The sequence below is a fragment of the Cyanistes caeruleus genome, chromosome Z (assembly GCF_971803275.1).
Source record: "Cyanistes caeruleus chromosome Z, bCyaCae1.hap1.1, whole genome shotgun sequence".
Taxonomy (NCBI): Eukaryota; Metazoa; Chordata; class Aves; order Passeriformes; family Paridae; genus Cyanistes; species Cyanistes caeruleus.
This window is the reverse complement of record NC_141732.1, coordinates 19,830,119-19,857,538: the sequence shown is the minus strand read 5'-3', so window position 1 is coordinate 19,857,538 and position 27,420 is coordinate 19,830,119. Positions and strand designations below refer to the sequence as shown.

The window sequence follows — 27,420 nt, the reverse complement described above, 5'->3', positions numbered from 1 at the left end:
GCGGCGTGCCGCCCGGGCCGGGGGGGAAGGGCCCCGCCGGGGACCCGCCCTTCGTCCCGGCTGCCGCCGCCGCCGCCGAGCCGTGCCCGGGGCTGCGGGGTGCGCACCGCCGCCTCTCACTGCCGGCCCGCGCCCGGACAGCCGACCGCCGTCGCGCCGCTCCTGCCGTCCGAGCTTAGGTGGGGTCCAGCCATGTCCAAGCCGCCACCTAAACCGGCGAAGCCAGGTGAGGGAAGGGCAGAGGGGCCTGGCCCGTGTTCCCCGTGCGGGGCGTGACGCAGCCCGCAGCCTGCTGACACGTGAATGGCTTGCGTTTCGGGTCTGCGCTCTCAAGCACAGCCCGGGCGAGGGTGGGAATGGGGCACAGCCGCCCTTCCGGACCTGCTGTGGCCGAGGAGGGCTGCCCCTCCCGCGGCTGGAAAGCACCGGGGGCTGCCCTCGGGCATGGTGTCTGGGCCGGCTGTATCTCGGGAGGAGGTTCGCGAGTGCCCCCAAGTCGGAGCCATCGGCCGGGGACAGGCTCCCCGTGTCCTCTGGCCCCGGCCTTCCTCGGCTGCGGCGCGGAGCCGCGGTGCCCGGCGGTGGCGCTTGGCATCGTGGGGTGCCCGGCCGGGAGCTGCTTGCGTAGCCTGAAATGCACAGGAAACCTTTTACCCTTTTGAGAAACAGCGCCGAGCTACTCTGAGGTTTGCCTCGTGGTTGCACGGATTTGGCAATACATTAAGGCATAGCACCAGTTTTACAGTATAGTGGCGTGCGACATTCTTCATCTTCAGAGATGGAATCCGCTGTTTTCCCTTGTTGGTCTCCTAACAGCCAGACTCTAAATGTGCTCTTTGAAATAAAGGTGTCAATGTGCACATCGCCCTTTCTAGTGCATTTAGTCATCGATGTGTGGGGTTTTGTTCCTTTGGGTTTTTTCCGGAAAAAATTACTGTAAAGCTGGTTTTCTAAAAAAAATTAATAGCAACCGTAGCTTTTTCTAAAAATACATTGAAAAGCCATTGGAAGTGGCACAGTTTTAAATCTCAGAATAGAAATGGCGTTTTTCAGGTAAATACACGTTCTTCTGTCAAAAATTTAACCTTTAGCTTTAGGGGTTTGGGTTTTTCAGTAAGGAATTGATTTAATTTAATTTAATGGCTATTTATCATGTTTGTGTCTCATCTGTCAGTGTAAAAGCTGAAATTCTTACGTAGAAATTAAAAATCCTCTGTGATTTTAATTAAATAGGTAAGACTAGTTGATTCCTAAGTACATCCGAATTTCAATTTTCTTTTGCACTTTGAATACTATTTGAAATGCCAATGTAAAAAAAAAAAGAAGTTAATTTAATGCATAGCCAAATTGAGTATTTTAACTCCAGTGAGTTGAGTATGACAACTTATAAAACAAGTTTGCAATTTGAAGTCAAGTAAGTGCAGAAACAGTTTAGACCATTTAAACCATCAGTCTCATCCTGCCTGCAGGAGCAAAATCTAAAGCTCTCTGGCTGTAATTTCATCCTCAGAAGAATTTGCTCTGCCCTGTAGGTTGTTAAACTTCTTTGAAACCAGGTTACTTTAAATGAAGAAGACAGTAATAAAAGCATTGCTGTTGTGGACCCTTACAGAAAACAATCAGTACTGAGGAAATCTGCAGGCTTCTGAAAGGATGTGGTGTTTCACAGCTGAATACGTGTGAAAAACGGGATTTTCCAATTGAGTTGATAACTCGTTTTTCTGTTTTTCAAGAAGATGAGTTAAATTTAACCTAAGATTCTCAAGGAGTTGAAGGCTCTAGCCCTGCCTAACTTACAGGAGCTCTCAGACTGACTCAGACATGTTCTGTCTAATACTAGGTGTCCCTCCCTAGTTTGGTGGGGTGCAGTTTGTGGTGTGCTTGATCTGATAAAATGTGGGCTGTCGTGAAAAGGACAGGCTCCCTACCCCCACCATCACTTTCCGTTCCATTTAGTTACGTGACAACGTGGTGGTGCTCTAACTTTTTTATGTAAGGTTAATTTTATCTCTATGTATGGTTATTTTTATGTCTGATGAACTTGCTGAGCTGGTTTACCAGCATAAGTGCTTGACACAGCAAAAGGAAATTTATAGAAGGAAGACAAAGAAAATAAGATTGTCTTACTAATCACTTTCAGAGCTGATTAAGGGTAATAAGATTAATTTTTCCAAATCCCTAATGTTTGAGGAGAGAATATTTTATGGTGTCTGTTGTGTAAGATTTTTTCAAAGTAATTTTCTGAGAGGGATTGACTTCTAGTGTACTTCAAAATCTCTCTATTTTGAAATTCAAAATATCTCTTCGTATTCAAAATATCTCATGTGTATTGCATGTCTGACTTCTGTGTGTTAATACAGAATACAGATAATACACCTTTGATACTGTAATCGAATTTCTTAGGATTATGGATAGATGCCATTTAAAGATATAAGTATAGGAACTGTATGTGGTTCTACAGCAGTGGAAGGCTGTCTCTTTCGGTGGCATTTTGACTCTATCTGCTAGAATGTCTTTGTGCCTTTGGTCAAGCTGTGTTGATTTTTCTTCACTGATCATTACTAGACATCAAGTCTATAAACTCTGTCAGGACACAGAAAGCCTGATTGCATGAAAGCTGATGGATTGCTACAGTTCAGGACACACAGAAGAGAAACTAACCAGGAGATGTTGGTTGCTGTTGTCTTTTCCTTTGTGTTTGGGAAATAAGAAGTGCAAATTGGACAGAGAATGAAGGAAATATTTTGATGGTGAGGAAGTAAAAATCTATAACAAAATAAATATCCTTTTTAAAACAGTGAGTGTTCACTGCTCAACTTGGATATTTTGGATATTACAGTTGCACAGTGCTTTAAAAATGTGGGGAAAAGAGGAGATGTAAAAGGAGGAAAACAAACTAGCTGTGGCACTGTCATTTTCTTCAGTACATAAGAGCATTTTTTATGACAAATTGCTTTTCTGTAAATCCTGTTGCATGCACAACACATAAGGATTTCAGTTACAGAGGGATGGTTTTGACATCAACACATGTTAGACAATTGTGTTTGTGAGCACTTGAGCTCATCTTTTGAGTCTGTAGTCGGTCCTTGTGTAAGGAGACAAGACTGTTTATAGAGGCTCTAAAAGTGTATCAACTTAAAGGGTTTTGAGGCTTTTTTTTTTAAGAAGTGCTTTGCTTTTCTTGTGTGACTCTGTTAATGTCTTCTAGCTGTAGTTTTTGTTTAGACTCACTATTGAAAATAAAAGGGAATGGAGTGGATGTTGAAAACAGCAGAAATAGACTTTTCTGACAGCACTGTGTAAGAGTAGGCTTTCCCCTCCATCTTTTTAGAAATCTGTTGATGTCTCAAACTACAGTACTCTTTGCAGGGTTCATATCATGTTGGATATTAATCCTGTTTACAAAAGTTACTTATTAAGTCCTTTAGATTTGACGAGCTTTAGTGGCTTCTGCTTAGCTGTCTGCTGCTTAAGCAGTGTCTTCTTGAAGAGTGACTGTCTAGTGATGTCCTTTTCATTAGAGCCTTATGTAGTGTGCAGCAAAAGCTTTGGGGGAGATGAAGGGGGTGTATCGATATTTTTTAAAAAACCTTATTTTCATGTTCACAGTAAGGTTTGTTGATCCTGGCCTAGAGCTGACACAACATTTATATTTTATGGAGAAAGACCAGCCTTTGTTCCAAGGAAATTAGAGTTTTAAATTACTCCAGTTGAGAGGGAGGGAGGAGAAATAAAAGGATTAACATAAAGGGTTGCTATCTCAAAGCAGTTTGACTTTTCTCCCAGTAGTAGAGTTAAAAAGTTTAATGAAAGTTTAACTCCCATCAGAGTTAAAAAGCAGGATTCTGGACATAAATACTTAGTTTGAATCACAAGCAACTTCACCTCAATTCTAAGGTGGAGTAGGAGCTGTGACAGCATTCACAGGAGCAGAACACTCGCATTGAGTCACATGCCTAAGACCTTGGTAGTAGGTTTAAATTTGACATAAGTGGTGGTGTTTTGGGTTTCTTCTGTACTCAAGGAAAGGTTTCTGTTAGCTAGGAAGATGTGAGCATGTGAATGTGGGGAATTACACTGCAGCCATCAGGTCTGAGGGGAGAAGAACATCAGAGAAACAACAGTTCCCAGTCTGCTTTCAACATGAATCATAAACTTAAATTTCTGACCTCAAACCATCTTACTGCTGCAAGTTGCTGGGACCTCCAGCAAACTTCCTGCAAGTGAAGGCATGCTGGTATTCATAAAAACAAAAATTGATAAGGAACAGAAGATTTCAGCATCAGGCTATGACAGTGACATTGTGTTCATTTTCATCTTCTGTGAGAGTATTTTTACTTCTGATTTTCTGTAATGAAATGACGTTTGTTCCTTCCATTCCAGGTACTGATTAGTGTAGTACATGATTTTTCCTGGATACCCCAGTTTGTCATCTAAACTGGTACCAGTCTATTCTTTGCATTCCTTTTAATACGTTCCTAAACAAATTCTTGGGCTCACTTGCTTGTTTCTTTAATGCACTTCCCCCCCCCCCCCCTCCCCCAACATGTATTCTCTGTGTTCACTTCCCCTTTCTAATCAGCATTACATGAAGATGGTTCTCTAAACCCTGGGGACTCCACCTTTTTCTGTCTCAGTTGTGGCAATCCTTAGATGCTGTGTTGAACTCTGCTGTGTCTGTGAGCAAATGGTACTCCTGTAAAATGTATTTCTAGTACTTTTGTGCCTGTTTGGAGGCCTGTGTGCAAAGCACCTTGTTTTTCAATTCCAAATGCTACAGGCTTGGAGCAGAGAGGCTAGAAAGCTTCCCAGAGAAAAGGGACCTGGGAGTGCTGGTTAACAGCTGGCTGAACATGAGCCAGTCCAGGTAGCCAAGAAGGCCACTGGCATCCTGGCCTGCGTGAAAAGTGTGTGGGCAGCAGACAGTATCTGTCCCCCTGTATAGGGTGCTAGTTAGGCTGCACCTCAAGTCTTGTGTCCAGATCTAGGCCCCTCACTACACAAAAGACATTGAGCTGCTAGAGAGAGTCCAGAGAAGGGCAGTGGAGCTGGTGAAGGATCTGGAGGGTAGGTGGTACGAGGAGTGGCTGAGGGAGCTGGAGGAGTTTAGCCTCTAGGAAGGGAGGCTGGGGGAGACCTTGTTGCTTTGTACAGCCGTCTGAATGGAGGCAGTAGCAAGGTGAGTGCTGGTTTCTTGTCCCAGGTGACGAGTGATAGGACAAGAGAGAATGGCATCAAGTTGTGCCATGGAAGTTCTAGTTGGATAATAAGGAAAAATTCTTCACTGAAATTGTTTGTCAGATATTGGAACAGGCTTTGCGTATTTTCTCCTTTTGGGCCCTTTTTAAAGGTATGGCTTCAAATTAGTTGTTTTCAGTCAAGTTGGTGCTAGAGTAACTGATTCTGAACCGATTCTGAACTGTTCTTGTGCAGCATTATGGCAGCAAGGAGAAAGGTAGCTGATAAGAGCCCAGGATTAGCATGAACCATTTAAGAGGTTGATAGACTTGTGTTTTTTTAATTAACTGTAGATTACCATAGTCAATTCTGATTTTCTACAGCACAGAGGTTATTCCTCTGTGTACTGTAAGGCATGGACATTGTTTTGTGACACGCAGTGAGTCAGTCCATCTTGAGTTAGTTATTCTAATGGTAATTAGATAAGGTAATGGTAGTTAGGTGAGTTATTTTTATAGTAGTCTTGAGCTACTCAGTCTTAATATAGATAATGAAAAGATGCTGCACCAGGATCAATATCTGATTAGTAGCATCTTGTTTGATTTGAGTGAGATTTGATTATGGCTCTCTATAGGAGATGCTAACAAAAGACTCAGATCAGTCCAGTGGGGCCAAGCCTCAGTAGGTCCTGTGAACATTGACTTACTGCCATCATTATTTTGTTAAAAATACTTGTGTTTTGAACCAAGGACTCTCTTGGGGTTGTTTTTTTTATTTGAGGATGTAACATTAATTGCAAGCTAATGAAATTTCATTATCTCCCCTTCCGTGCTGAAATTCCAGCCTAACATAAATTACCTAAGTAAGTAATTCCATGCAGGTATAGGTCAGGGCTTTTTTTTTATTTTTTTCTTTTTTAGCTTTTCATTAGGAGGGTTGAAAGCAAGTAAGAGTGGAGAATGTTCCGGTGGTAGAGGGGATTTTAATGCTAGTGTTTGCGGCGGTTTAGAGAAGCTAGAGTGGAAGAACAGAAAGGAAGTGGGGAAAAAAAGTCACTGTGAGGGAAACAGTAACTCCTTGTTGCTGTGCTCCTTACTTAGCACTTCTTTGGAAGCAATCTTCTGTTAATGATTCTGCAATTGATTTAAAAGAAAACCTCAAAGTTGTAAGAAGAAAACAAAAATCTCAGTCTTTTTAGAAGATGGCGTTTCAGTTTTGTGAGGTCTTTTTATTACTTGGCATTATGAAGCACAGCATGTATCTCTCTTCAGTACCTATCAGAAGCTGTGTTTTTAAGCTGTTGTTACTGTTTAGTTTCTCCCTTTTGTTGCTTTTATGCATGGGGAAAGGATCATCTTAGAATTCTGAGTTGTGTGTTTCACTTCCTCAGAAAAGCTGGAGAAGTTTATAGGTAAGTCATTGAAAATAAATTAAAAGGTGTAGGGTCAGCCCAGCCTGACATTACTTGCATGTTGCTAGTTACACAGAAAAGTTAGTTTGACTCCTTTACTGTGGTGCATTGCTGAAGGAGGGTTTGTAAAGTTGTGACTTGAGAGATTTGTATCTATTTAGTATGTATAATAAGTTACCTTTTTTATTTGTCAGACAGTTGTTTTGCAGATGTTTAATGCAAATTCCATAAGAAGGGAGAAGACACGTCTTATGACTAAAGTTCAGAGTTTGTGAGACTGAAATATTACTGGTTGATGTCTCAAGTTTGCAAAAGCAAGGTGTGCTTTGCTGATGATGTGGAAGATAAACAGTCCAGGTAGAGAGAGTATGAGCACCAGAGGATGACCACAACAAACCAACCCATGTTTATCAAGAAACTGGAGTTTGAGCCAGATAAGGGAAGGAGGCCTATAAGAAATGTTTTATCACATTTTCCCTTACTCAGCTGGCTCAGGTGTGAAAACTTCCTTCAGTGGGGAAAGTGTCAGACATTCGCCATAACCCTGAAGGTATTCATCCCTGCTGGTAGGGTATAACTATACCAACTTGAGAGACAGCTGTCATGTCTTAACATGTGCCATAAACCATCCAAAATCCCAACCCCAGACCAATTTCTGAGGCTTTCCACCAGAGGACTGCAGTTGATCCATGATGTTGTATCAGAGAGTTTTAATTTCCGCTGTACCTTCCCAAAGGTACCTGAGCATTCCCAGCTGAACCTGAGCATATGTTAATACATTTAACTTTGTGTTTTATGGGTTTTTCCTATGGGTGATGGGTTACCATCACTTTGACATGGACAACACGTGGACATAAAAATTGCTAGTCTTGTCATTGGGTCCATGGGTGGTGATATCTTTCTGTTCTTATCCTTTCTTTCTGTCTTTCTTCTCCTAACTTCTTCTGGAAATATATCGTAAACCAGATGAAAAAATTCCAGTCAAAGCCTTAGTAAATGTCCTGTAAATGGTTAATTTAAAGCTGGGTAAGTTAAAGTTACTGAAGTGCCTTAGTCTGGATTTTGCTTTAAAATTTGCCAAGTATCTAATTCTACCTTAGCGTTCTGAAAGTTTGCATGCAAAGGTTTGTTATTGAAGATTTTTGTTGTTTCTCCTGCACACTGTTCCAAATGACTCAGAACAACTTTCCCCTAAACCCACCGAGCAGAACAGCCATAACAGGACTGAAAAGAGCCCCTTAAATCTGTCACTGTGCTTAGAAAAAGATGTGTTGTGGGACATATCACTGCCTTGTGCCTCCATCTACTTTACTTTTAAAAGGGATACTCCTCTCATTGATCATGTTGAGAATAAAATAATTTATGTGTGCCTGGTGCCTTGAAATATTAAAAAAGTACATATGTATTCTGTGTTTCAGTTACTTAGTCCTTTAAAAGTATGTGGTGGGGAGGTACAGTCAGTCAATTTTGGTAAGTTCAAATTGGTGCTGATTACTGGTTCACTGTCCTACAAGAATCTTGAAACCTGGTTTGTACTAAAGAGATAGTAGTAGGTGGGAGCAGAGGAAGACCTTGGGTGCTTTCTAACTTTTTATGTCTTCCAAAGCAGAAATTATTGCCAATGCAAGATCTGTCTGCATGCCTAGAGATAAGTATTGCTAGATAAAGGTACTTCCAGTGATTACAGGTATCCCTATGCCTAATAAAATACGATTTCTCTGTGTATGCAGAACTGGGATTCAAGTCTAATGTGCCCTTTGCATGCTAAGATTTTGTTATTTTTATCTTCTAGACTGAATTTGTGCAGTAGAATTTGATACCAAAAAAACTATTACAAATGCTAAAGTCTCCTTGTTCTAAGCTCTTAAATGAAACAAAGTAAACAGGCTTAATATCTCTTCATCAAGAAATTCTTTAGAGATTAGTGCCAGTAATGAGTAGTGTTTAACTTCAATATAAAGTGCTATGAAATTAACAGTAACCAGACGTGTAGTTTTGTAGATGCAGATGTATACTTTGTATTTCATCACAGAAGAATGTTTTAGTCTGTGTGCAACACCACAGTTGGACGTTTGGGGAAGTAACTCCCTGTTTCTGGTTTATAGAATTTTTTTAAAACTTACAAACAAACAATGAATTGCTTTTTGTTTAAAAAATGTGTCAGCCGTACTGTAATCATCATCAGTGTTTCCAGTCTTGTCTCCACAGGTGTGATAGCTTTAGAGTGTCTGTTGGCACATATGAAGTACATTAGTATGAAAGACACATGCAACACACAAATGTGTATTTCCTCCTTTTCCCTGTCTTCTGTCATCTTCTCATTTCCCCTTTTAATATTTCTTACTCTTCCCTTTTGTTGTCCATTTCCTCCTCTCACACTGAAAATTGGTGCATGACAGCTGCAGTCTCCATAGTTATGTGCAGTTCTGTCTTGTGTTTTTGTGTCTTCTGTGTGAGAAAGCCAAGGAGAAGGGTCAGTACACCTGTCTTCCATCCTGTTGTGTCATCTCTTGTTCTTTTTTCTTTTATTTTTTTTCTTCCTTTATTTTTCGTTATTATTGCTTGGCTTCGTGTAACTGCAGTTCACGTTTTGTGCTGGAGCTCTTTGGTCCAGAATGCATTACTGTGTGCTGTCCTTGTTCATCATCTCTGTACTGGTAGTAAACATCACTCAGCTTTCATTCTTTTTAGCAGATACCACAGCTGCAAGTATTTTGTTTCTGGGGCAAAGGTTTGAGAAGTGTTGCACCTTTAATGTCTAGGAAATGGCTGCTGTGTGAAAGAGAGAACCAACCAATAAAGCCAAATTGAATTTCTGTTATTAAAAATTAGGAACTGGGAAGAAAAATTACATATTGGAGAAAAAAATATGTACAGTATCTACATGCACTTGGCAATGTGATTACACGGATTTAATTTTACGTTTGTTGTTTTATATACACTTAGTGACAAAAAAGCCTGAGAATAGACAGCTACAGAAATCTTTTCATTAGTAGTTATGCCTTGGCATCTATGCCTTGGCATTCCTGTTGCTAGGGAATATCCAGAGACATATTGAAAATATAATTCAAGAGCTACCCCAATGGGCAGCAATTGCTGCAAAATGGCAGTTGGGTACCATCCTTCTTTCTCAAGGTGGTCAGCATGTTCACCTCCAAAATGTAATTTTTAAAGCCCTTAAGTTAACTTTCTAAAATGGGAACTTTTGTGGGTAGGATTTTAGATACTGGGATAATAAAGACTACATCTAGCAGAAAAAAAAAAAAAAAACCCAAAAAGAATTCTAGAGATGATGGTTCTTAATTAAAAATGTAAAGGCTTATTCTTGAGACGTACTCTGTCTTTACTCACTTAGCTCCATTTAATAAACAACAAAAGATGTTGCGTGTGTACGCTTTATTTTACAGTATAGCCTTTGGTAGTAAGTTCATCAGTTTCTCTGAGAACACAAAATAGCCTGGACCTAGTGTGACCTAAGAAGCACATTCTCCTGGTGGATCAAACACTGCTTCAGTCACAAGTTAATCTTCATAAACACATATAGTGTAAGAACCTGTGTGTAACCTACACTTGCAAGCTTAGAACATTTAAAAGTAATCAAACCTACATGCTTAAGACTTCATATACCTAAAAGTAAACAATACAGAACAGTCTGCATAATATGTTCCTCCAGTAAGTCCAGTGGACTCCAGTATTTTGGCTAATTAAACTATGTAACGTATGTGTTACTTCTGTATTTGTGCTTTCTGTTCATGCTCTGGAAATGTACTGTTTGAATTTTAAAAATGTTTGTTGGGAAGCTTCTCTTGCAGTTTATGCAATTTAATTTGAACCTCTCTGCATTAAGGTTGATTTTTTCTTGGCTTGAATGCTGACATTCTCTTCCAAAGTGCCCTATTAAAACATCTGTTAGCCACTTACTGGAATTGCAAACCCTATGCCTTATTTTAAACATCTGACTAGAACAGGACATCAGCTGTACATTAAATAGGACTTTGTAACCATTGATCATTTTTCTTTATGAGTTCTGTGTTACTGCATTATTTTCCTAATAGTGACTGCAAGTAAGTGTAAGAATATGTTGGTGAAATTGGTCATTGGTTTGTTTCTTTCTTCTTTCCTTAATTCTTTGTCATTTGACAGATTTGATGTTAGTAATAAAAGTACGTACAGCAATGTATGAGTGTGTGAGGGTACACATGATTAAAATTACGTTTTTCCTCAGAATCAGTGACAACACTTCTGTTGCCCAGTGAGCTGTAATGACTATGTTAAGTGTGCAGAAGAGGTTACTTACATGTAACTAATCAGGTGGCCAGTTTCCTTCATAACCCATGTTGCTGGGTTTTTAAACTCAGGCTGCTGAGTCTTTTCATCGTGATTTTCTCTGATAGAGGCATAGCACAAATTCATTCAGCAACCACCATTAAGCTTGAAGGAACGGAATGTATTTGGATTTAAGGGCTGCATTTAAAGGCATGATTCTGGTACTGATTTTTTTTAATTGTTTGTTTGTTTGTGGGGTTTTTTTAGGTCAGGTTAAAGTATTCAGAGCCCTGTATACATTTGAGCCCAGAACGGTAAGTGCATCTATACTTCAGTGGTTTAATATCTTACCTTGTCTCTAATATTTCTTCAGTTCTGCTGTTACTGGCATATTAGACTTACTGTACTAAATTTTTAATAAACTGTTGATGGATAGTCATTCTTAATGTGAATAAAACTGTCTGGTTAATCATCAGGTTTTTTTAAGAACAGCTCTGTTTAAAAGTAGCATGCTTTCTTCTGTAGTATCAGTTACCTACAATCAAGGATCAGAAATCTTAAATAATTTGTTTTTTCTTCCAAAGACAACAATGATAGTTGGAATCTCAGAGATCTGGAGAACTGGGACCAACGAAAAAGAGAATGAAGTTAACAAACATAAGATACATTTCACTGCTTCCTTTGTACAGTGCTTTGTTGGAAAGGCCACAGTCTTCCTGTGTTGTTAGGAAAGTTACTGATCCAGAAAGTTAGCTGTAATAAAGTCAAACTATGGACTGTCTAGCTGTTGTCTAGGTGATAGAGAATTTGAGTTGTCATTCTTTTGAATGAAGAGGTGAATGCATTCTGACTTATACTGGCATTTGTTTTTCCTACATACACACATTCAGATATATTTGTTTACTTTTTTTTTTCTTTTCTTTTTTTTAAAGCCAGATGAACTGTACTTTGAAGAAGGAGATATCATTTACATCTCTGACATGGTGAGTCCAAGACATCCCACACGGACTGAATGAATTCTGAGATGCAATATAACCCATCTAAAATATTTTCCGTTTTCTTTGCAGAGTGATACAAATTGGTGGAAAGGAACTTGCAAAGGGAGAACTGGGCTTATTCCTAGTAACTATGGTAAAGTCTAGAATATTTTTATTTCCTAAGATCATTCACAATCAAAGAAAATCACTAAATAAAATGATGTCTTTTGAAAAGCAGATCACAGTATTGGTACTTAACAGTACTCCACCATGTTTTTCAGAATACATCCATGTGCAGTATCAGTTACCACTGTACATCAGCAGTGGACAAGCTGTCATGTGTTTTTATAACCCAGGGACAGCTTGAGTTTGCTGAGTGTTTGTGTTTCTGGTTATGCACTTAACAGATACTGAGATACTCTCAGTTTTGAGGGGAAGAACACTTGGACCTAAAGGATGGAATTTTGTTTGCCTGTTGTTGTTTTGTAGTGAATATATTCTGCCATAGAAAACATTGGTTTCTTAGGGTTTGTACCACATTAAATATCCCATACATGTTTGGACTGAAAAGAAACTGCTTTTTCAGATTGAACTAAAATCACTTTTAAAAGCCATGAGTACAGACAGCACAATTCCTCCAAGTCCTGCCAGGAACTGTAGGCAGAGTAGTATCTGTTCTAGTAGAATCTGTCTCATGACAGATTGCATCGCAGCTGCCAAATGACTTAGGCTGGTTCATGTTGTCCCTTCTTCAGTTGGAGAGATTATAGTAGCCATGCTTTGTTTCCCTGTGCTGTAGTTACTAGAAATACATTAACAGAAATCTATGGTGTAGTCATTGAGGCTGCATCAAATTTCACTTTAGTTTCCGAAATGACTCTACTCTTGCTGTCTGCCAGAGATCAGGGGTCATGCACTGTTAATATGCAAGAAGACTAGTTTATATGTGCTGCATAATGATCAAAAAATTCCAAAAATAATCCAAATTTCTTTTGAATATTGAAGTGTGGTATATTTAAAATAAACCCAACAGTCTGTTAATTCATGTTCCCACTAAGATTATTTGTAAAGTTTTAATTTTAGACTGGGGTACAGGAGGTGGTGTCTGTCTGCACATTTGCAAAAATTCCATATGTAAGCAGAACAGAAGCTTTTGTAGACCTTAAGAAAAAAGAGTACTAGTAGCACATCTTCTGATTTAGACCAGTTGTACAATGTGATGCTATTTGAAGTTTTTCACAAGGTTTTCTCTGAATTAGTTCCCCATACACTGGAAATTAAAGTGCCTCTCACTAGTCTGTCACTCACAAATCTCTTTCCATTTTAGAATCAAATATGTTTTGTTTCCACACAGGTATCAAATATATGTTTCAGAAATAGTTAGAATTTACTCTTTCATTTCAGTGGCTGAGCAAGCAGAGTCTATTGATAATCCACTGCATGAAGCTGCCAAACGAGGTATGTTTGGTGTTTTAGTTGTGCGATGCTGAAGGATGATTTGCTTATTTTCCACTGTAGTAATATAGTAAGAATAATAATAGTCATAAGTAATAATAACAATAAAAATAAATTAATAATAATAATTAATAATATTTAGAATGAAGATATTCTTCCTGTTTTGGTTGTCTTGTTTCTTGAGAAAGTTATTTGGGAAGTTTTAGAGCTTTGAAAAGGTGAGATACTGCCTGGTAGAATTGCCTCTCTGTCTATACACAGAAAAAGTATGGTACCATCCATTTAGCTACACAGGGTCTTCTGGCAATGGAAGAAAAGGTATTTGGTATGAATTAGTATGACTTTGGTATGAGTTGAAATGACTTGGTACGACTGGTTGTTCAGTGAATTATAAATATTGCTGCTAATCGCTTCCTCTCTTCATATGTTCATGGGAGGACTGACACCATTTAGAAAGTACTATTTACTTGTAATGGTTCTTTCAGCCTTTCAAAGAAAAAAAGATAATCAAAACTGATTTTGTCTTTCAGGCAACCTGAGCTGGTTGAGAGAGTGTTTGGATAATCGAGTTGGTGTCAATGGCTTAGACAAAGCTGGAAACACAGCTCTGTATTGGGCATGCCATGGAGGCCATAAAGGTATCAGAGCATTAATTTGAAATTATTGTTCTCTGATTTTTTTGTTATGCTTATTAGGCTGATTGATAAAATTGCAGTGCTAAATAATAAAGCCAGGTTTTTTTCAACATAATTCTATTTTATTTAAATAAAAATCAGGCTAGGAGGGAGGTTCAGCTGCATCATGTATGGTGTGTTTTGTTGTTGCTGTTGAAGCAGGCATGCTTATTAGTGTAACATAGAGGCAGAGTGGAAGAAGGACAGATCAAAAAGAACTATGACAGTATTTGGGGTATTTCATGCAGAAGCATTTTTTTGTGACTAGTTGTTTGTCTAATGCAGTCTGACTAACAGATTTTCAGTAGCTGATTTGACTGGTCTTTGATTGGTTCTTATCTACAATGAATGCAAAAACAGCATAATTTCTTTCAACTAAATTCTTCTCTTATCTTCTCTCCCCGTTTTCTGCAGATGTAGTAGATGTCCTGCTTACCCAGGCAAACCTAGAGTTAAACCAACAGGTAGGTTGAACTAATGGACCCTTAAAGTAGAGGTGTGATGTTACTCATCCTTAGTAGAAGCTGAAAGGTTTTTTGCTGCATTTTAATCCTGTTGCTTTTCCCTCTAACTCCACAGAACAAATTGGGAGACACAGCTTTGCATGCTGCTGCATGGAAAGGTTATGCAGATATTGTAGAGATGCTGCTGGAAAAGGGTAAAGATCTTTGCTAAGGTTTCAACAATCTGTGTGCAGACTAGATTCCTGAATGTTTTTTAATTTGTATTTCTTAACTGTTTCCATATAACAGGTACAGTTGTTAGCCATCTCACCTGCCTGACTTGCAGGAAAAATCATGCAGAAAAGTCTGGCAGCTGTTTGGAAAGTAGACATCTAACCTGCTCAAGATAATTTAATCCCACTTTACAGACAAAATTAGGCATTTAAACCCCAGAACAGCAATGACATCTGCTTCTTAATAAGGAAGGGCAGCCAGCAAGTTCCCTAATCAACTGTAGCTTATGCAAGAGTGTCCATAGCTTTTGGTCTGCTTCAGAGCAGTCAATAGTTCAGATTCCCTTGTCCATTACTGTTCTACCCACATTAGTGAAATTCATATCATAATGACATTGGTTGAGAAATAACTGGGATTGTGATTCATGATGAAAATTTCCTTCATGAAGGGGCAAGAACAGACCTGAAAAACAACGAGAAGAAACTGGCTTTAGATATGGCAACGAACGCAGCTTGTGCTTCCTTGCTTAAGAAGAAACAGAGTGCAGGTATTTCTGATTTTCATTTTCTGATAGTTTTACTTCTGGAGAATTAATGTTTTAGTCAAATACCAATATACTGATAGCCATAAAAACCATTTGGGAGGTACATGGGCTAAGAATTGTGTTTGGAAGGGCTTGCTTGAGAGGGTTAGTTTAGAGCTGTGATAGGAACATGGTTTATCATATGCTGTGCTGCTGACTCCACACAAAATGCCACCTTGTGTCAGCAAGAGGCAAAAGAGTTCAGAAGGTGTGAAAATAGTAAGGGAAAAGATGAAAATGGAGGAGACACCCTTCAGACAGAATGAAAGCAAGGATGTGGAAACTATTTTAAAAGTTTTTACTTTTAAAAGGGATAAGATATAAAACAATGTACTGTCTTTCTCCATATGCTTGTCTGTTCCTCCAAACTTAAGCAAGCACCAACATATGAGCCTCCTTTTCTCACTGCTAATTTTTTTTATTTTCTTTTAATCTATGTGTCTCTGAGGGACTGTCTAGAGAGAAAAAGAAGGAATGGTTTCAAGTGTTAATCAAAATAGTCTCACTGCCTGCCACTGTGTTCATCTCTCCTAATAGCATAGTGTTCACGTCCAAAAGAGTTAAAGAGGCTATTTCAAAAAGCTGAACAAAGACTGAATTGTGTAACTGAATCAGTGTTGTGTAACTACTATTTCCTATAGCATTCAGGAGGTTGAAGGCAGGGTGGAAACTCTAAGTCAAACAAGGAACTACTTAACACAGGCAGGGTTACAGTTGGTTTTCGTGGAATATGCTGTACAGCAATTGCATCATCACAGGACGAGTGAGAAATGAGGGAATGCTAACCTGTAGGAGCCTAGAGGTTATGGCAACTAAATGGAGGAATAGCTGACTGCAGCTTGACAAAGCCAGGAAGAGCAGTTGGAGCAAAAATGCTGTCCTGCTCTTTGGTAGAATCAGAATTTCTCAGAAAACAGGCAAATTATTTCTCCCAATCCTGATTCTTAAGAGAGCAGTTTTAAAAAAAGGCAGAAGTCCTTCTGTATGTGTATGTGTCTCTATGCATGTGTGTGTACATACATACATAGAGACACACACACACAGACACACACTGTATATAGAAATACATACATATACTTATATACAATTTTATAAGTATATGCGTAGTATTTATTTTTATATATATATAAAATATATTTTTTTCCTAAAGTTACTTGTTCCCTGTTAGAAACACTTTGTTCATCTTTGCATGTCAATTGAGACATCTGGTACATGTGTTTTCTCTGTGCTAAGGTCCCAGTAATTACACTAGGGTTTTATTTCCTGATACTAAGTAACTTATCTACAAAACTAATCTACTTCCTCACTACATTTAAATTAATTTTGTATCAATGACTTAATGATTTTTGGTCCTTAGTCACCTCATCTATCAGCAGTCTCTGGTAATTTCACACCCTGGTTTTTTTGCTTGCCTTGATATAACAGCTGATAGTCAACTGCAGTTTCAGTATAAGCATCCTTGTTACTTTTTCTGTCTCAACTTGGCCTTTGGTAATATCTCTGATACCACTGATCTGTATACTTTTCTTGTATTTTGTATTTTCTAGGTTATTTTCACTGGTTTAAATTTTCTGTCTCTTGAGTCTGCATTTAAGTATTTCCAATGTCTGGAAGTGAAACACTTCTTTTTCAGAGATTCAGTTCTATGTTAGTAGTCTTCACTCCCTCGTTCCTTTTTATATAAGGTTTCTATCATGGCCCATCTCTAAAACTGTTTTATTGGAGGAAGCTTACTTTGTCTCCACTTCAGTGTTAATGTTTATGCTTTATGTGAACAGATACTCAAATATCAATTGCTGAAGTACGTTCTAAAAATTAAAATTACTAAAATCATGATGTAGAAATGCAAAAAGATTGTGTTAATTGTGCTGCTAAACAAGGAAGCAGAAGAAATGTACAGAAGAAATGTAATTTGTCCTTTCTAGAGGTATGGCCCTTTGAGCACAGGGCTCTGCGATATCTTTTCTTCCTATTTTCCCTTTGTCGCTTGTCCTAAAAAAGAGAAACGTGATCTTTTTCACTTAGATTTCTTTCTCAAAATGGTTGAGCAGGTTCATCTTAAACTTACTCATTTTTCTTCTTCCAGAAATCTGGGATAACATGGTTATCACTTCTGTGAGTTAGTCTTGTTACTTCTGTGCTTGGTGTTTTTCGTACTCTTTTTTAATTTTGTTTCTTTCCAGGTACAGTCCGAACATTGAGTAATGCAGAGGAATACCTTGATGATGAAGACTCCGATTAGCTTTCTTAACTCCATATGAAAACCTATAACTTGCATTGTCTATGTTGTTTTCAAAACATATCTTCACAACTGTAAAAATATCTCACTTAGAGTGTCCCAGTATAGCCTATAAATGAGAGGACAAAATCATGCTTTGCAAAGGAATAATCTTCATGTAGCCAGAAGATGTCACATTTTGAATCAGAGTTCCTTTTTGGAATTATCACAGAGAAAGTGTGGCACACCTTTATCACTGAGTGGGCAGAGGATTGTCTTCTAAACTCACAAGTTTCATCTCAGGCCTTCCCAACAAGTGCCTTGTATCTCTGGAATACTGAAAGGTCCTTGTGGGACAGCAGGACACCACTGCTGGCATTTCCCCAAATCTCCCTGGGTATGTGTTCCTTCATGCAGCTAATACTGACAGTCAGTACTGGCAGGCATAAATGGAGATGCTACTGTAGAGAGGGACCATTGTTTGCCCTCATGGCAGACAGCATTACCGGGTTTGATTTTTAATTCTGGTAAATTTTTTTCGTTTCCTTCCTGTATCCCTCTAAGTGAGATGCAAAATGACCTGAGACAATCTGCCTCAGGAATGCTTTGTCTTCTCTATTGCTGTGGGACCAATCCCTGAAATGTTAACACAGGTGAAATGCTTGCTTAAGTCAGGTTTGCTTTAGAAATTCACTTGGACTTTGTGCCTTGATTATTTTGTTTTTTGAAGTGTATTATGCTGAATCTATTTGTAGTGAAAGGAAGACAGAATAGTTTTCTTTTTATCCTGCCTAAAAAATTTTAATACTGATCTCCTGCTTTTATTTTTTGCAAGTGCTCTTATGTCTTGTCCTAAATTACCTCAAAATTTAGGTGTGTTTGAAGTAACGAGGAAAGATGTGCATCAAATATACCACAGGTTACCTTTAGAAGAGATACCTGAAGCTGAATAAGCATTTTTAAAATGTATTGCTGCTTTCTGTGAATTAAAGAAAAATGGAAAATAAATTCAGCCAGTTTCAAGCTCCCCTGCAGAGTTAAATAATAGTGCTTCCTTCAGATTGCTCAAGTAGCTGTAGGTGAGTATTGCACTGTATTGTTACTGAGAGATACTTTCTTATTGTGATAAGTAAATGTTACAAGGATTTGATACAATCTCATTTTCAGATTTTTTTGTCGCTAACTTCTCTAATAGAGACTTCTAGCAAATTCATTCTAACACATCAGTCTGTGATACTAAAACAAAACCAAAGAAAAGAGAAAAAAATAGGGGAGAAAAAAGCTCTTGTGAAAGACTGGGGATAAATGAAAAGCTCTTACAGAAGTCTGGGGATAAATGAAAATCACACTAAGTATTTAAGAGATTTTAAAAAGTCTAGAGCACTCCTAATTTCCTGTTTTAAAAAATACATTGAGCCAGATTTTTATTTTTATCATCCTGGAAAGAACCAGATGCCAGTAAAGCTTGTTAAACTCTTATCAAAGAAGGCAGTGTTTGATTGACCAGAACTGTTTAAGATGGGGACATTGTACAAGCAGTCATCTGCAGATGTAATTCTAGACTGTTTAAATGTTAGAACTATAGAACAAATGTTTTAGCCCTATGGTTAAATGAACAGTGAAGTTATTTTGTGTGAACTTGAAGATCCTAGAGGGAAAGAAATAAAAACCAAAGCTACCAATTTTTTTCTCTCTAGCTTTCATTAGAACAGTTGTTGGACATAATTCATAACATTTAAGACTGTTCTGCTTCTCATTTAATCAGCCAGCTCTTTTACTAGCTCAGCCTTTTATCATAGTTAAGCTATGTTATGCTGCATACTGTTGATTAAAATTACACAATTTCAAAATGCAAGCTTTAAAGTCCTGTAATGAGAGGTGAGAAGGTTCAGGTATCTGTTACATTAGTCTTTTTCCTGCATAAACAAAGCTCACAAGCTTAAAATTCTTCAGTGACACAGGACATGGAGAGAATGGCTCAAGTCGCTGTTTTTTTCTCTTGACCTTTGGAGGCAAAGTCTGTATTCATAAGTAGTTCTTAATGTAATGTCTTCTGCTGCCATGGGTTCAGCAGCCTACAAGGAAGGTGTTACACTCCCATCTGTGTGATTAACAGCTGCCAGAAGACCCTGTGTTCTTCTGCAGACAGAATGTGCTGCACAGGAATGCTGACAGAAGCACAAGTTGAGCCCAAGGATTGCATCCAAAGTTCTTGTCAAAGTGTCCTGAAGGAAGCACATCTACATCACAGGACACCTAGGGAGTGCTGTCATTTGTTTCCAGGACAAAAATTACTGCTTTTGTTTTTTTCCCACAACTTTGTTTTTCTTTCTGAAACTGTCTATCCATCTTGTGAAATACAAATCACTGTGAAAGCTTTCTGGCAATAAATTACTTTTTGTCTAACTCCAGGAGTAAAGTTTTGATTAAAAAACCAAAACAAACAAACAAAAAACTAACCAAAACCACAACAAACACAAAGCCTCATAACAAATGTCTTACAGCTGGAAGAAATTACAGCTGGGGTAAGCTGATAAAGCATCTTACTAGTTATGCAAACCTACTTGCTCCCCCTACTTTTCTTCAATGTTTGTACCAATACAGACTTACTTAAATTTAAGACATTTTCCAAAGGCAGGTACGTGCAGGTATGTAACAATCAGAAAAATAGGGTTTTTAAGAACAGCAAAAGGGAAGTTTTCAAGCTCATGCTATCTTAGAACTGAATATTGAAGAATATTCTGTCCTGCATACTCCTGGTTGAATGAATATGTGCCTTTCTATTGAAAATCAGCTGTGTTCCAGTCAGAAATTTTGTGCTGTTAAGGAATAGATATTATTTGGATTGATTTGAGGCTCTTTGAAACAGAATTAGTACTATTCCTGTTGACTTCATCAAAGGAATTAAATACTTGATCCCTGTTTTGTAGAAGAAAAAACGGGGCATTTCTTGCATTGTCTTTTGTATAGTTCTTGGATTATTGGTAAATTCCAAGTTAATACACTGTTTTTCTAAGACAAAGTCCATCTTAATGGACACAACCAATCATCTGAAATGTAATTTGCCTGAAACAGTTAAGGTCACACTAAGTGTTTAAACTGAGTGGCCCATTTTTTAACAAAGCCTTCAGCTTTGAATCCTGACTTCTAATTTCTGGAAACAATAATGTGTTTCTTGTGTTTGAGTTTTATATCAGGGGCCAAAAATTGCTGGAAGCAAGTTAGCCTGACCTTGTTTTAATTTCATTTACATGCTACAAAATCAGGTGTTTGAGCATGCAGCAAACACTGAAATTACATATTTGTGTGCATTCGTTGCCAGCTTCTAAGGAAACCATTGAAACACACCAGAGAGCAGAGTAACAAATAATGGACCTTAGTCATCTGCTTCCTGAGACAGAAACAAGCTGAAGTTAACTAAAAGTGTTCCAGGACAATATTAGTCAACTGTACTTTGATCTTATCAGGAGACACAAGCAAGCAGAAATGGTTTTGAAGAACTCGAAACACTGATCTTCGTAAGAAATTAATTTGGTACAAAATCAATATCCTAATTTGTTAAATAAATAAAAAGGCAACAGCTGGTTGGTTGTGCTTTTTTTAAAACTACACATTAAAGCAGCAGAAACTAATATAAGTGTCTACTCATTTAATTATTAAAAATAAGACATTACTACAAAAGCAATTCAGAAAAAAGTGAGTTTACATCACACGTTCTGGAACAGAATGTGAACTGGTGTTAGTGTCTTCCTGTGGCAGAGGAAAACTACCAAGTGCCAGTTTACCAGATGTCATTTGTTTCCCAGCTGAGAGTTGATGCTGAAGATGATGCAGCCCACCGGCAACCTTTTCTAGAAAGCCACATCATTGTTTAATCCTCCTACCAAGGTTAGTGGTCTTCCTTAGGGCTCTGTAGTGCAGTCTGTAGAACACCAGAGAATTCTCCTGGAAGTGATTCCCCTGTGACATCGTGACATTGCTAACCTATAAACAGTGCCACTGGGAAAAATAGTGTGATCCAGCTGATGTTCAGCCTCACAGTTACAAAACAGGGTTGTTTCCATAGCTGTGAGCAACTCCTGAGATCAGAGGCTGTAGGAATTTCTTGCAGAGATAATGGTAGTTTGGGTGAGATTTTTTAAGTAATTGTGCAGCAGCACAGAACTTGGCATGGTATCAATACTCAGCTGTTACATGTGTTGAGTTTATGCAGCCAGGAAAGGGTCTGTAACTTGCACTGTTCCCTTGTGAGTTACTCTATTCCCTGAAATCTGAAGCACACATTAGAGAAACTGTTCTATTCTTTCTTCCTCTGTCCAGAGATGGACTTCTAACTGTAAGGAAATTTAGTGAGATTTAATATAAAACAGGTAAGAAAACACAAAGTCCCACAAAAATTAAAAATAAAAATGGATATTTGGAAGTTTGATGCAGTCATATTTCTGATTTGAAATGTCTAGCAAGTCTCTGGAATCCTGTGAAGATGCATGGGCAATGGAGATCCTCCATTTTTTAAGCTCAGCATAAACCTGTATTTGTTCTCTTGATTTACATTGCTTAATAGAGTATATTTTTTCTCACAGCTTTAGTGCACTTTAGTGAAATTTATCCTTAGCCATCTTCAGACACGCTCAACATAAAATTAGATCCTAAACATTTATATTCAGTTTTAATGTGTCTTTCCTATTCAGCAGACTTGTACAGCACAAATAGTTTCATAGTGTTAGTAAATAATTCTGAGTTTCTTAACTGAGGGTTCTGATTTTATCTTTTCATATAATTTCCCTTTTATGGTAAGATGTTTCATACCATTATGTTTCATATAATCTGAAATTCATTAGAAAGTAATATATATGCGTCTCAGCCTATCAATTTTTCAGTTCTCTTTTATGCTTTTCCCTAAATTTATGTTTAAGCCATTTTGCTAGAAAATTCCAGCTGCAGAGCTGAGTTTGGAACAGAAGAAGAATAAAGAAATAAAAAATCTGTCTGGCCTACAGGCACTTGCACTGAAAGCAGGAACAGTAAACATTTTGTTGACCAAAATGTTGTGTTAGAGGTAGATTGAGTAGTGAGCAGTGTAATTAAGAGAAATTTAGATTGATTAGAGCCCTGAGCTAGGACTTACTTTAGCTTTAACAACTCCCATCTAATCCAAGAATGTGGCCAATTCAGTTACAGTTCTACTTTTCTAAAAAGTAATTTCCACATGGGGTTACAGCAGTGGAAAGTCATGGCATAATACAATTTTGACCAAATTTCATTCTTCTAAAAGATTAGAGAGTGCTCTCTAGTCAGACAAGAATAATTCAAAAGTCCAAATCACTTCTAAGGTTTAACCACAGTGAATATATTCATCTGTAGGACAATGTCAGAAGAAAGAGTTTTCATAGGCTTCTTCCAGCTAGAGCTGAAAGTGTCTGAATTACTTCCAGTAGGTGTGACAAGATCATTCAAACTAAATGAGTTTTAAATGAATAAGCCATTCTTACATGGGAGGAAATAGGTTGAAAGACTCTGGTGGTGCTCATATTCAATTAGGAGTCATTTTCATTCAGTTTTAACTGAACCCAGCCTACACTAGACATATCTTAAGCAGTTTTCTATCCACTTAAAAGATTCTGGTTTTATTCACGTTTTTGGGAAACTCCAGTTTTAGTTGTGTGTTTGCACTTTATGGACTGTTAGCAGTTAATTAGCTGAGCTCTGGCTTTGCACTTTTCCCAGTTGCACCAGTTACTGCAGCCTACAAGCTACTACTCTTTCCATTTCAGCTTAGTACTCAGAAAGTTTAAATGTCATTTAATATTCTTGTGCTAGGCTTAGCTTTCCATTTGTTCAAAATGGATGGCTGACTGAAGTGCCCTGTAGCCATATCTTTACCACAGTTAATAAGTATCTCAAAATTTAAAGAAAACAGAGAAAATAAATTAAAAACTTAAGCCTAGAGCATAGAAACTCATGTCAGGTGCAAAAATATGAGCATGCAATATGGAATCTCTTTGGAAATACAGTAGAAAGGCCCATTATTTAAGTACCTACACACCCATATAACATTAGTTTTGTGTAAATCGATACAGACAGCCTGAATTTTTTCTTACCTGATTGTGTAATTACAGTATATGCATATCTATTTCAGCTTTCTTAAATTTAGTTTAACTTAGTTTCTTAAATTATCATTTGTATGAAGTTTATGATTTCCAAGGTGCATTTGCTTTGGCGTTAAGTTAGAAGAAAGAATTTCAGCCTCATATGAGAAAAGTAAAAAATAGTTTTCATTTCTTTGGTGTTTTTACATACCTGTAACTTAATGCTTGAAGACACATGTTGGAAAAAAAATCTGCTTTGTACTTCATGTATTAAGATACAAGTTGAAAATTTCTGCTTCTTACAAAATAACAAAGAGCTGTTGAGCACTACTAATGTCCTTCCCGCTTCCCTATGTGAGAAGGCAGTTTGATCCAAACTCTTGGATGATATTACTGATTTTTGTTCCTGAATGTCAGAGCTTTATTTAATCAGTCATTTTCATTTTAAGTAAAGTTATGTAAACTAATGATTTCTTGCATGCTGTGCTATGAAAATTGACCACACATCTCACTTGATCTATCCAAATGCATCACTTCCTTTGCCTTTTGAAGCGGACTTTGCTAATGAGCTAAGTGGTTTCCTAATTGAGTTTAAAGAGCAAAGCTGAATTATTTTGCTTTCCATACCAAGTCTGCAGACATCACTACATTCTCTATGCAGTTCTTTTTCTGTGTTCACCAGACCCTGATCACTGTGCTGTGCAGACAAACTCACTGTCTGTGCAAGGTGGCTACACACACAGGCTTTGCAAAGTACAGCTGCAGTTAAGGACACTGAAGCTAAAGACAGTGCCCAGTCTCTCAATTTCTGGTTAGGGGCGACATAACCTTCTTAATGTAAAAATATGTGCATACTAGACAGCAAAGCCTGATTTGTAGGGCAGCTTCCTGATCAGTTCTCCTAATAAAAACACATGTATCATTTTCCCCTATTGAGCAGTTTTAATGAACAGCTCCATTCACATGAATGTTTACCCTGTTATTGCAGTGGAACTTGTTAATTTCAATTGAAAAGAAGATCCAGGCACTTTGCAAAAATCTGTTGAACAGTCCTTCGGTAGTTTACTTTAATTTCCCTATATATATATATATATATGTCTTTGCCTTCTTGAGTGGTGTTCTCATGATCTAAAGTTGTAGTGAATGCAGAGCAGGATGTGTAACTGAGTGTAACCAGTAACAACATTACCAGACTTAGAGCAGAAGTCCAGACATGATCTGAAGTCAATCATACTGTTTTTACTACTCTTACAAAACAGCTTTTTTCCCTTAAAGTATATAATGCTATATGTAAATACCTTTCTGTTTAGCCTAGGGAATGAAGAAGGAAATAGAAAAGAGAGGTAAGAGCCATGACTTGCTTAGGTTTGTGGTTAATCAATTTCATGCTTCTCGATGCTTCGAGAGACCTCTCTTCGTAAAACAAAGTGAAAACATTTTTCTACTAACTTGATTTCCAACTTTAACTTTTTTAAACTTTTTCCAACTTGATTTCTCAACTTTAAAAGCAGAAACTGACATAATTTTTAGGCAAGACAATTCTCAATTATCTTTATCTGCATTCTCAATTATCTTAATATTATTGACATATGCAACCATTTGATGCAACCCTAATGCGGCAGACACTTAACTGTGTTGAGTTCTGCGCTAGAGTGGGTGAGTCTAATGGGACTAAGTGCTGCTCTGCTTTGGGGTTCAGCTGTTCTGCTAAGCAGCATCAGTAACATGATGGGTGACACCAGCCCTTCCTGACTTAGCTTCCAATTTTTTTCCTTTAACGGAACTTTTAATGAAAGACCTTTTTCTCTTTATCTGAGAGGTCAGTGTCGTCATTGCTGACCTGACTTGCCTGCCTGTATAAATGTTATTTACCATTTTGTAAAAGATGGCAGAAACCACACAAACTCATCCAATGTTGCTAGGCTCATTTGTCCTCTGAATCACCTTGTTTACCTCACATCTAGATTATCTGTAGTGAAGTGAGGTAGGAAATATCTGCAGGCTTTCCTGTCTGTCGTTCTGATTGGGAACGGCGGGAAAGAATGACACGGACTCTCAAAGGAGTCACAACAGGAGAATTCCTCTAGTTTATTGCTCTAGGCTTGTCTTATAGACAGATACGTGGAAAGTACAGAAAGGAAACTCTTATTGGTTAGCAAAGTGCTACATCACCATCATTGGTCAGGGGGGCTCACCACCCCCCTGACTTTCTCCTGCAAGGGAAACAAGAGGACAGACAAACAGCACCTGGCAGTTGTTTTCTGTCTCTGAGGATTGTTTTGAAATCCTCCCATGAATTTCTCAGCTAGCTTCTCAGGCAGGACTGATAGGCCATGGGGCCTGCAGTTTCTGCAGCTCCCTGCAGCCTGCTCCAAAGCTAGCATCCATACCCGTCCTCTTAGTCCATAGTGTTGGAAGAATCTAAACTTTGGTCCTCTTGGGTTTTTACAGTGATCTAGTGAAAGGTGTCCCTGACCATGGCAGGGAGGTTGGAACCACATTATCATTAAGGTCCTATCCTGACCAAACTATCCTGTGTTTCTATGGTTTGAAACCTGGGGTTAAAATTCCAAAGGAAATTTTCATACTTGCTGCTAGGAGACCTCTGGTGACCAGATGACTTTCCTATTCTAAGGTGACTGGTGTATATACAAGAGTGACCTGCAGACCTTGGAAAATAAAATCGTTTAATTTCAAAATTTGGCCAGGACAATTAAAAGTCTTTTTACACTCCTGGCTCACAGTTTTTCCTTTTTCCTTCTCCTTCCTACACCTGTTTCATCCCCTGGAAAGCAAATAATGATTCATGAGGAAGCTGTTTACTCTTTGATTTGGGACACTCCCTCACTTTAATATACTTTCGTTTTCCTGTATCATGCAGTTCTTCTATCTCTAAAAGGTTCTATCAGCATTTAGATTTACTAAGGAGAAACTAAAAGAAAGTTAAAAATACTGTCTGGCTAAGTACATTTCCAGTCTACATCAGTTCACATCTGGCTAATGGCAATGCAGAAAGAATAGGTCTCTGTAAACTTCACTGCCTACTCTCTTTGCCCCCAAGCCCATGCGTGAAATGGTATTATGACTTAAATTATAGAGATAACTTGCCATCCCGGAAGAAAACACAGTCTGGAAATTATTTGAGCAATAAACCATGGCAATAGTGCTTACCAAGCTTGCTGTTTGAGATTCTTTAGGAACTTGTCATGAAGAACTTGCCAAGGAGACACAGGTCTATTGTGATCCTTTAAATCATATTTCCTGAAACTGCTTTGTGAATAAATTTGAAAGGAAAAGCACAGGAAAGCACAAGGTAGCTGCTTTGAATAGCTACAGCAGAGTGCCACTGAATTTTCTAGAAGCCTGAACAAAGGATTGAAAGTTGATAGCAGACAGGGTATGGAAGGTTTGCTGAAGTGTGCAAATGCTTCACAGGCCTTATGTTAGGAGACTGTTCAGTGTTTTAAAAAAACAAAAAATAATAACAATTTAAAGGTAAAGTGTGTGGAAACTATTACATCATTCTTATGTCACTGCAGAAGAGGAAATCATATTTCCCTCCTGTAAACCAGGCATGAACAGAGCACAGAGACCTGCACATACTGATTGTGCTGAGGTTGAGCTTCAAAATACAAGTCAGTCTCTGTCATATTTGGTATCACATATGGAATCCAAAGAAGAAAGCAAGAAAATATTAGCTTTTATAGTTTCATCAGTCAGTGCAGAGGATAATTAAAGAGAAAAAACAATAATGGATTTTATGGTGAGGGGCAGTGGAAATTCAGCCTTAGAAAGAAAAACAGAGTATATGCTGAATGGAATAGAAACACTCTGGAAGGCTCCCTTAAACAGTCTTTGATTCCTTCATGTGCTTTAGATTGTTCTCAATTTT

The 27,420-nt window shown here is 38.1% G+C and overlaps 1 protein-coding gene across 1 annotated transcript; it reads left to right on the top strand.

The window, feature by feature from the left end:
* Nucleotides 1-16: 16 nt before the first annotated feature.
* On the top strand, nucleotides 17-19,845 carry OSTF1 (osteoclast stimulating factor 1). Its single transcript, XM_086869838.1, has 10 exons — nucleotides 17-226; nucleotides 11,123-11,169; nucleotides 11,788-11,838; nucleotides 11,923-11,986; nucleotides 13,237-13,290; nucleotides 13,818-13,925; nucleotides 14,376-14,425; nucleotides 14,541-14,619; nucleotides 15,087-15,185; nucleotides 17,405-19,845. Exons 1-10 carry the CDS (start codon nucleotides 193-195, stop codon nucleotides 17,461-17,463), a joined length of 645 nt encoding a protein of 214 aa, XP_086725964.1. The 5' UTR covers nucleotides 17-192; the 3' UTR covers nucleotides 17,464-19,845.
* Nucleotides 19,846-27,420: the final 7,575 nt, after the last annotated feature.

Excerpts from the sequence above, each read along its gene's own strand:
- OSTF1 (XM_086869838.1), top strand. The coding sequence starts at position 193 with ATGTCCAAGCCGCCACCTAAACCGGCGAAGCCAG. Across the intron at positions 11,170-11,787 it reads ATACATTTGAGCCCAGAACG|CCAGATGAACTGTACTTTGA; the intron begins GTAAGTGCATCT and ends TTTTTTTTAAAG. Across the intron at positions 11,987-13,236 it reads GCTTATTCCTAGTAACTATG|TGGCTGAGCAAGCAGAGTCT; the intron begins GTAAAGTCTAGA and ends CTTTCATTTCAG.